Source organism: Apteryx mantelli, chromosome 2, assembly GCF_036417845.1.
Source record: "Apteryx mantelli isolate bAptMan1 chromosome 2, bAptMan1.hap1, whole genome shotgun sequence".
Taxonomy (NCBI): Eukaryota; Metazoa; Chordata; class Aves; order Apterygiformes; family Apterygidae; genus Apteryx; species Apteryx mantelli.
The window spans coordinates 138,024,064-138,035,015 of NC_089979.1; the positions used below are offsets into that span (position 1 = coordinate 138,024,064).

The 10,952-nt window shown below is 38.2% G+C and overlaps 1 protein-coding gene across 4 annotated transcripts in view; it reads left to right on the top strand.

Moving 5' to 3' along the window:
* The window catches only part of ETV1 (ETS variant transcription factor 1), a 67,294-nt gene extending 56,619 nt beyond the window's left edge, over positions 1 to 10,675 (top strand). For 3 of the 4 annotated variants that reach the window (XM_067291629.1, XM_067291628.1, XM_067291631.1), the window contains exons 11-13: positions 1,128 to 1,297; positions 5,116 to 5,217; positions 7,857 to 10,675. In XM_067291629.1, the coding sequence (XP_067147730.1) occupies positions 1,128 to 1,297; positions 5,116 to 5,217; positions 7,857 to 8,078 (494 nt within the window). In that variant the 3' untranslated portion in view covers positions 8,079 to 10,675. The remainder of the gene's footprint in view (positions 1 to 1,127; positions 1,298 to 5,115; positions 5,218 to 7,856) is intronic. The other variant, XM_067291632.1, reaches the window with a different exon arrangement.
* The last annotated feature ends 277 nt before the right edge of the window (positions 10,676 to 10,952 follow it).

Sequence of the window (10,952 nt, forward strand, 5' to 3'; positions counted from 1 at the left end):
CAGAAACCAAAAAGCCTTGTGTTGATTTATTTGTTTTCCACAGCTATTGACTCAATTTTCTTTCCTGATTATGAAAGGAAGTGCTCCATTTTTAATATTATTATTCTTACTTTTGCTACACAGAGCCATTCCATAATGGCCATCAGAGCATCCTAATGCTGTGGTTGAATGTAAAGTCCTCGCTTTCAGCATTAAACAGGTCATGCTGCTTATTGGCAAGGCCTGCTGTTCTGGTAGCTGAAGTGAGGAGTTTTACCGGTGTGGCAAGGATTGCTGTCATCATTTGCAGGAAAGAAAAAATCTCTGCTTCAGCATCAGACCTTTCAGCTATCATTGTTTCCATGAGATTTTCACTATGAGTAAGATTTAAAAACAGTAGAGACACAGTATGGATGAAGCAGGACAGTTTTTCACTGGCAGTCTGTGGAACAGTTAGCAGAATGTTATTATTGTTGTTTTTTTAATAGCTTCCTGTGGATTTGAAATTTTAGAAAAATTAACTTACTGCTCTTTGGGGGAAATGCTAATCTAATATGTAGATATGAGTAAATGTAATGTGTGCATATATGCAAGTCCAATATGCCACAGAGGAACTTGCATATCTGCAGGATTTGCATACCTATACATAAAGCACATGCTGTTTAAGTCCAAGTCAAATTTTCCTTAAAAGAATTTGCATGCAAAAGAAATTTCACTTAATAGGGTTTTGCAGCTTTATGAAGCATACATTACATTTCTAAAACTGAGGCTTGTGCAAAGAGTTGTGTACAAACTCAGTTCTTCAGACATCAGAGTTGCTTACAAAAATAGCTCATGCTCTTTTAGATAGAAGATGTTGCAAAATGGTTTGCAAGTGAGATTTGCATGTATCAGGAGTAGATGGGGATAGACTTAGGGAGACTGCCATAAAGTGTGACTGAATTTAGGAACTACTTAGTTTATGAATACATTACTGTAAGAGTATACACAATTAATAGCAGAAAGAGAATGTGGCATTTACAGACCAGCTGGGAAGTAAGAATTCATTCCATCCGTTTTCTTAACTCTAACGATTGCTTTAGCAGTTTCTCTGACAAACTGAGTGCCAATGCACGTTATTGTGTGTGTGTGTGTGTGTGTTTGTGTAGGTGACGTCAAACAGGAGCCAGGAATGTACCGTGAGGGACCCACGTATCAACGGCGAGGCTCGCTTCAACTGTGGCAGTTCTTAGTAGCTCTTCTCGATGACCCGTCAAACTCCCACTTCATTGCCTGGACTGGCCGAGGCATGGAATTCAAGCTGATCGAGCCGGAAGAGGTGGGTTGGGCGGACAGCATGCCCCTGCATCCACCGAGGTGTCCTGCAAATTGAACAGGGCTCCTTTGGAGTTAGCCAGTATTTTCCTTCAATATTTTGCTTCAGTAGTACTTTAGAAAGATGATGGAAAGGACTGATAAGGGAAGTGCTGTTTTAGTTAAGATAGAGATGTGTTAAGCATGGTCTTGATCTCCTAGTTGTACAAAGTATTAATAATAATACTGCAAGTGCCAGAGGTCCAAATACTCAGCATTACTGTTGGGGCACAGATTTTTGGAACGGCTTCACACGGTAAATAGAGAGTTACTGTGTTTCATGTTCTTTTGAAAATTTGTCCCTGAATAGTCTCTTAGCACCAAATATTCTTCAGTGTGACGATGTGGGAACTTTGAACTTCTTAGCTCTGCGATGAAAGACCCGGAGTCTGATATGAATTGAAAAGGAGTTTAAGAAAATCAGCCTGTCCAATCCCATCAAAATTAAATGGAACAACTCTTTTTAGAGTCTTCCTGCCTATCTGTACAATTAGGTTGCTTAGTGCACACTTAGATCTTCGTCTTGCAAGCATTCATGCACACGCGCAGTTCCCCTGAACCATGAAGGACTCATGGGTAGATAAAATTACTTGTATTCATAAATATTTGCTGAACCATAACTTAGTTCACTTGTGTGATAAACAGGAATAAATTGAACATTTTATTAAGTAAACTTTTTTGGACTAGATAACATTTAAATCATCTTTAATCTATCATAGATTCTTAACAGGAATGGAAACTGTTAGAAAATCTGGTGTGTCTGTATTCTATTTTAATACTGATGTGGATGTTTTGATTAGACTTGTCAAAAAGTGATATCATTTTGGTTTATGATTTTGTCCCTTGGAAGGAGTTGGGTAACAGAGGAGACCACAGCAAGTTTTCTGTTGGGATCCACTCCCAGTTACAGCTAAGTAGGATGGTTCAGGGGGTGTAAGGCTGCTTCTGCATTCCGCCAGCTATTTCTGCTGTTTGCCCTCCATCTGTTGACATATTGCAAGAAAGCTTTCAGATTGCTTAAAGTTACATCAGCTGCCGACAGCCCTAAGGAGATGCTACAGTAGCTTGGGATGGGACAGTACTGATGTCCCTTTTCCTCTTGACATGGTCTTGCTTAGGGGCAGGTTGCCGTAGGGACTAGGGTGCTGGCTCTGGTCTGTCAGAGAGTCCCCGTATTAGCGTTATTCACAGTGGCACATTCTGGCATTGTACAGCTGAGGGTTTGACCACAGTCTTGGTCCATTTGATATCGAAACTTCGCTGGCAAGTCTTTAAGCCTTAGCAAGCTCTAGGTTGTGCTGAGGCACTAACAAGTTTCAGTGAACATAGTCTTCTTAGTGGTGTGGCCTGGCCCAGAGCAGAGTGAAATCTTTGGAAAGACTTCTCTTTGATTATTTTTGGGTGAATATATGATTCATTCCACCCCACCTTTAGTGTTTCTTTCCCTTCTTGATTTTATCTTGTCTTTAAGGTGTGTCCAAAGTTTTTCAAGTTCTAAAGAGTTTTATGAAAATATGATTCCCAGCAGATGGTGCAAAAACTTTATAAATTTTATTAGTTAAAAAAAGAAAGTAACAAAACAAAGGCTTAAGATTTCTCTATTTCATAATTCCCTGAAAACCAGAATATTCTGATTTAAGCTAACCAGGTCACCTTCTTGCCTGACTGTGCAGCAGTTGCGCTGTGTTTTTGAGCAGCCCTGTGTCTAAGAGGCAGACAGCTCGACCCTTGCTCACTCCCTTGTGCGGTTAGTTAGTACAAAGGAGTCTAAGCTGTTTTCTCATGAAAGTCACGGATATGAAAGAAACTGTCAATTAAAATAAGAATAGCCTATGGGAAGTCGCACACTCCTGTTGGTTGCTAAGTGTAAACTGAAGGGAAGCCAAAGAGCTTGTTGTTTCAGCTGTGGCAGGTCAGGGTGTTCATGATGTGACATCCCTTTCTGGAGGCTCATGTCCCTGTAGAAAGGCTAACAACAGACACTAATACGTATCAGCTTCTTGGACACCATAGCTCATTGAGAAAGTAGGCTTGTGTTCATACAGGCAACTGTGAACTCTGGAGGCTAAGGTCCGCTTTTGCTGCCTTGTTGCCAGGCTGGTCAGCTTCAGCAGGAAGGTGGGATGGAGAGTAGAGATCTGAATCCCTTTGGTAGTCCTAGCGAGACTTCCCAGACGCTCTGCAGATGAGAGATGGGAAGACTCATATACTTAGACTAACCATCTCTGGACTTGCTTACCTATTTAGGAATGTCAGAATATTATACAGTGTAGCATATTCTCATTCACTATTCTGTTATAGTTAACTTTGCAGCATATTTATTTATTATGTAACCCTGATATGTTGGGGAATTGGGGGACTCTGATTAATGCAGAAAAAATCTTGGCAGGAGTGAACAAGGGAGACATAGGCATGTGTTACAAAGATGAATAGGCGAATCAAGGTTAGGTATCTAGGGCAAATCTACAGCTGGAGTAAATTGACGTGCTTTGGAGGTATACTTCAATGCAGCTGCAGCATAGCTGAAGTTAGCAGACCTATGATAATTTACATATGCCTGAAAAGCTGCACCACAAAGAGGAAATAATATTTTAAAAAGAAATTTTAAAAATTATTGTCCAGAGGGAGATGAAAATCATGGCTTTTGCAGTTGTTATTTAGTCCCTTTAAATTCCAAATGCTGCGTGTCATCTGTGACTTGCATCAAAAGACTCCAGACACCTATAGGGAAATTTCATAGCGCAGTCTACAGAGAAACTGTTTGGCTACTCTCCCCTTTTTCCACGGCTGTATGCATATGTACCTTACAAACATTTTTATAAAATGTATTTTAAAGAGTTCACCAGCTACAATGTTGGTTTTTTTTCTTACAGTGACATGATAATAATTTCTACAGCAAGTAATCGTAATGTCACCAGCAACAGATTATAATTTAGGGTGGGGAATAAGCAGTTAAGCTCTTTAAACAAAAAGTCTGTTTCTCAAGAACTGCCTCTGGCAATAAAACAGGAAGTATAAAGACAAGTAGAAATCATAAGTCGGAGCAGAAGGTGTATTGTTCTCCGTGGAACGGCTTTACAAGTTGCTTGTGGCTCCTTTTTTATTATTATTATTTTTTTAATGGAAATTATACAACTGCAGCCATATAGTTTCTCTCCCATTCTTTGTACTGCCATATAGCTTCTCCAGGTGATTATCTTGCCTCCTCAGATAATTCATTTTCTTTGCTAAAGTAGTATTTAAGACTGGGAGTTGACTTTTGACTCATATCTTCTAATAATATCATCATTACTGTCATTCCAAGTTCAGTCTGAATTAGTTCATGAACTAAGTGTGCATGTGTATATACACATGTGTTTAATATAATTTAGTGTTCTGACAGCAAGAACAAAGCAAGGAGATTAGTACAATTATACACACTATAAAAGTAAAGAAAAGTTTTCATCTTTCCTGAAACTTTTCTGATGAAACTTGATTTTTTTGTTTGTTTATCGGCTTTTTGTATGGTTTTATTTTCTCTTCACTTTTCTTCAAGCCCCCCCGGCCCCAGCTTTTCCACCTCATTTGCAAATGAGTAAGTCCGTTACAAGTTTAATGGATAATTCTGTGTCCAATTAAGAGTCACGGTAGCACAAGGGAAATTCAGGTCATGGCAACCTTTTCTCTTTTATTTATACCTTCCACTACAGGGTTCTACCTCCCACCCCCAAATAAAGTATCTGATGATAAGATCTGCTTGTTAAATGCATTTAACAAATCAATGCTAATCCATTTTTGTGGCAGGTGGCACGCCGCTGGGGGATTCAGAAAAATAGGCCAGCTATGAACTATGATAAACTTAGCCGATCACTTCGCTATTATTATGAAAAGGGAATCATGCAAAAGGTGAGCAGCTAGTTCTGTATTAAATTTCACTGGTACATTGCATGTTAATCCACAAGTCATGTTACAAGGAGTACTTGTAATTGCATTTCTTAGGTAGATTTTTTTCATCTGTTTAGGCAAATACTAAGGTCTGTGTTTCACCTACCAGGTCCAGTATATGCATCAAGTTATTTTTTTCTATGTAAAAAAATATCTGTGGTTTTTAGATAGTTCACACAATGCACATCATGACTCTAGGGCAAGAGGTAACATTCAAAAATATCCAAAAGAGCTTCCTGGCACCTGGGAAAGGCAAACAGTAGAGTACGCTGTGATAATGTTTTGCAGTTCTAAATTAGCTGCCCAGCACTGGGATACTTTGATAACTGCAAGATAGGGGAGAAAAATGATACGTATTAAAATAACAAATATTTGAATATTTTACCAATGGTGTTGCAATTATACCATTTTTAAATGGAATTTATTATTTTATAATATGCTGAATTATGAGAAATGTTTAACAATAATTTACATATAAGTCTGGTCTTGCTGACAGTATTCAACCTGTTCCTTCCCTGGGGCTTGCTGATTTACATATATGTTCTTAAGTATTGCTATACAGTGCTATGTAGATTGACTGAGAAATCAGTAGGAGGGACCTGTTTGTTTGCTACATCTACTAGATCAGTTGATGTGATCAAAGATCGTAATGAACACCTTGCATTGTATAACTTGCTCCATATCTTTTCACATTAGTTTTGTGCCCTGTAATGACTAACATGTTTAAACGTGCCATTTGCCAAGTCTGTGAATGGAACAGTGCCATCAGTTCAAGTTACTGGGTAACTTTTCTAGTAGATTTTGTGAAGTCTCAGTTTAGAGTTGCCTGTTATGGAAGTGGAGATCTTTGTAGCGCTCTCCCCTTTCACTCTCTGGCTGTGAACTTGGCAAACAATTTGGGCTAATACTGCCTTATAGTACTTTTAACACCCCCGTGCCTCATGCATTTTTGTGGGTCACATAATTCTGTATTTGGCCTCTGTAAAATGGACTGGAGACTGGGTCCAGTTGAGGAGAGACAGAAATGCTTAATTTTGCTGTGTAACGTTTTGGCCAGATGAGTTCCTCATCCCAGTTTGTAGCATGGCTGCACAGACAGTTATGTCAGCACAACTCAAAGGTGACACAGAGGCAAGAATAAATGGCAAAGAGAGTGAAATGACATAAAAAGGTGGGGACAGGAATACAATAAAGCTGATAATGCTGCCCAACCCACATATCCATTTAATATGGACAGTTTACAGGTTCTTCTAACAGCTAGCTTGCTACCTGTTTAGCTTCTACTCTACAAGAGTATATTTAGCACACATTTTAAAAACTAGTTTTTAAAGCTTGCTTACTTTGGCACGGCCGTGTTTAAGGTTTACCCTGAGATCATCCTATCTGACTAGTTAGTGTATGTTTAAAATCTAATGGGATTTCTAGATTTGTGGCAGGTTTCTTTACTGCAAGGTTTATATGCACATTTCCCCCTTAAGACAATTTTTGTTTTAAGTTAAGCGATGCTAACAGGCTATGTGAATGTCCAGTTTCTGAATGCAGACTCCAATCTGTCAAACTTGCTGATGTTACTTTACTGTAAAAAAAAAAAAAAAAAAAAAAAAAAAAAAAAAAAAAAAAACTGCAGTTATAGCCTCTACCAAAACTTTACATTATATGTAGAATGCATCAGCTGAAAAAGGAGGTGCTTCAGTGTATTTTCACCCATAAGAGCGGAGTTAAGTTTGCAACATTTTGCTGCCTTCATTCACCCACTCTTAATGCCATGCCAGCTGGAGGCAGAAGCAGCAGACAGTATGATCTTTATTTTAAAATAATTTAAATTTATTATAAGCATGCAACATGTTTCATATTTTTTAACATGATTCTTTAAATAGGGTGCTTGAGAAGACACCATATTGACTGTTTTTTCAAATAAAACAATAATGCTGTGTTGTTTTTATCACTCTTCTGCTTTTAGGTAGATGAAGCACAGACTTCTATAGGTATTTCTGAGTAAAGGAAAACTTTAGGATCTGTGGACAATTGGCCCCTCCATAAGCAAATCCAAATGTCACGGGCTTTGCATGAGCAATTACTAAGTAAATATTAGCCTACTCGTTTGCTTATGCAGGTGCTGTACAATCAGCATGCACTATAACCAAGTGCTTTTATTCTTAAGTATGAATCAATCTGTATAAAGTGAAATTCAGATCTCTGTCATGCAACATAATTCTTCTTTTCCAGTTCGCACACAGAGTGTGGGACTTAGTCATTTTATTTTGTCACTGTAGTGACAATTTGTTTACATTTTCCAATAAGAACAGTTCCATTTGTGGTTAAGTATAGGAAACGATCACGAGCAAAGTTTGGAAGTAGAATACCTACTCCATCTTCCAACAGGATATCACGTGCCTCAAAACCAAAAACGTGCATAGCCTACTTCTGCAGGTCCCTATTGCCTTTGCTAGTGTCATTGCCTTACCAGTTCTGCTGCCCTGATATTTAATTGCATACACCCCAGTGTGAGTCCTTCAGAAATTTGTTGAGCTTGGAATTGCAAAGCCATGAATGAAGCCTTACGCTGCTGCGCCTTTCTCTCCCCTCTCTGTTACCCAAAGGTCGCTGGAGAAAGATACGTCTACAAGTTTGTTTGCGACCCTGAAGCGCTTTTCTCCATGGCCTTTCCGGACAACCAGCGCCCCTTACTGAAGACTGACATGGAGCGTCACATCAATGAGGAGGACACTGTCCCTCTGTCCCACTTTGATGAGAGCATGGTCTACATGCAGGACGGTGGCTGCTGCAACACCCACCCCTATAATGAAGGCTATGTCTATTAACAACAGTGACAGCGAAGGGGATGTTTTCCCCCTCCCTTAGGCTTCTCCTCTTTCACAAGACCCAGGGGAAAGCTGAATCAACTTCAGTTTGTTTTTTAAATAGTACACTAAAAGGGGCTTTTCCTGTTGCATTACTCCTATGGTCTGCCATGGACAGCGCACTTTATTTGAAAGGGGAGGGTTGGAATCTAAACGTTATTCTGTGTAACAGGAGGAAAAGGGGGGGGGTTGCTTTTTACTTAAGTTTGGGAAGGGAACATACAGGTTTTAAGTACAAAAAAACTATATCATGTCTGTTTTGTTTCATATCAGCATAAGATATTGTACATTTTCTCTGGGTATCTGTAGTACAGTTAATTCTCATTGTGCAAAATAACCACTTGATGATATCAGCATAGCATGCCTAGGGCATTTGTTTCTTGCCATTCTTAATCCTCTTTCTGCAGTTATAAAAGAGGAGCAAAGCATATATTGCAGCACTTAATTTAGAAGCTAGAAGTGGCAGACCTTGCGCCTTGCATTTAAAAACAAACAAGTATCCCAAGATAGTTTTGTCTTTTTTTAAACTCTTTTTTTTTTTTTTTAATGGCCTCAAAAAGATTCTCCTTTAATGGCAGAGTGGCCATCAGTCAGTGACTGAGTAGCACAATCCCTGACCTCAGATTACAAAGTTGCATATTATATCTGGTGCCACCTTGCTGTATGTATATGGCCCACACTATGGTTTAGACCTTTCAAGATCCACTTGAGGGTAGCAATTACATGTGGTAGTCTTTCTGATGATCATGTCAGCATTAAATACAGGATTGTGATCGGGAGGGAGAAAACATTTTGTATCCTTCCATTTCCTTTGGTACATAAATAAGTTATTTAATCAATAGGAATTAACTGTACTAAGTCACATATCTAATTATGCTGTTTAGACACAGCAAGCACTCCTTGAGAAAAATATCCAATACACTAAATAGGTACTTTAGTAATTTTTAGACACGGTACCCATTAATATGCATTTAAACCTTTTACTGCTGTGTTATGTTGATAACATATATAAATACTAGATAATGCTAATGCTTCTGCTGCTGTCTTTTTCTGTAATATTCTCTTTGATGCTCAATTTACTATGACCATTTATAAGCAATGCTGTAACTACAGGTAGCATTTCAGGACAAAATAGATGACTTGAACCATTTATTGCTTAGAAAAATAGCTTACGCCATAGCTGTGCTATAAGCAGCTTTTACGCGCATCCACAAATGCCTAGTGAGCTTCAGCTTGCTGAGGAAAGCTCTGCGGAACCTTTTGTAATTTTTGGTGGGACGGAGACTTATACGAACTGTCAAAGAATACCATGAAGTCGCTGTATGACGTTGTAGTGCTGGCACTGATGTTACCAATCAACTTGTTTTGGACACTAAATGTAAATGTGATTGGAGATGTTTGGAAGACAATTTAAATTTTGAGGGTTTGGTTGGGTTTTTTTTTTTTTGGTTTGTTTATTTTTTTAAACTTTTATTTTTTGTGAGGGGTGATCTTGAACACAAGCCACACATTATTCTGTATGTAAAATGAAAAAAAACCCAAAAGTTTTAAATATTTATGAGCACCTTTTCTGAAATGTAATGTTTCCTAGTTTGAAGGGAGGGAGAGGGGATAACATTTAGATTTCTTTCTTTCTTTCTTTCTTTGCCCAGGGAGATTTAAACAAGTGTTATATGGAATAGCTCATTTTCCAACATTCCCAAGAAGTGGAAGGAAAATGAATGCATAACCATGAAGCAACAAAAATGATTTGCATCATAATGGATGGATTTCAAAGACAATCCTAGGTGCTGGGTTAATTTTCCATTCTGTGTCAGTTAAGACACTAGTTAAGCTATGAATATTTTAATACGCAATTAATCAAAAGTAAAAAGTAGTGGTCACTGGAAACCACAGGTACAGAAAAACATTTTGGCAGGCATTTAATTTACTTAGATCCATCATAAGGCAACATATTTTATGGGAGTGTGTATATGCCTTAATATGTCACCTAATTCTGTCATCTATTTATGAGTCTCAATAGCACTTAAATTTTCAGTGATCAACCCAGAATCGCAAGTCTAAAATTGCAGAATTATCAAGAAAGGGAAAAGGTGGAGTAAGATTGTTTAAAAAAAATGTGGTTTCCATTGAAATAAGGTTCAAATGAAAGATGCTTTGATGAAAAGTCCTTGGATTGGTTTTGGTTCTTTAATGTCAGCACGGGAGCGCCTCCTGCCTGTGGCAGGATGTGGGTATTTGGGGAAGGGGTTGGACAAAAAAAAGAGGGAAAAAAAATTGCATCAAATGTGTAATATTTAAGAAGAAATATATATATATATCTGTATACGGTAGTGACTCACTGAACAAAACAAGCAATCAGACCAACATTACGTGATCTCTCAGCAGAAGATATAAAGGTCTTTCACTGAACTGATTAACCCTTTTTAAAATGTACCTAAAAGGTTTATTTAAAGTCTGTTTTTTATTCCACTTTTTTGTTTATTTGGGGTGGTTTTTTTGTTTGTTTGTTTGGGGTTTTCAGGTAGATTAATAAATCTGGCAGCTGATTTCTGCAAGATTGTTGTGTACTGGATTCCTAACCATTTCGACTGGAGAGGCCCTTTCAGTAAGATTCTCCTTTTGGAAGAGGAGATGATGGTCTGTTCCCAGTGAATGGCTTCTGGCAAAATGTATAAGAAAAAAAAAAGTGAGCAGTATGTACAATTCACACATAGGTATATATGGGTTTTAGGTTTTAGGACTTAGGTTGCCAAAGCACTGTATTTGACTGACAAAAGGGAGCAGGGCCAGGGACGGATGGGATATGTAAATTTAGAGAAAGATTGATTCCAG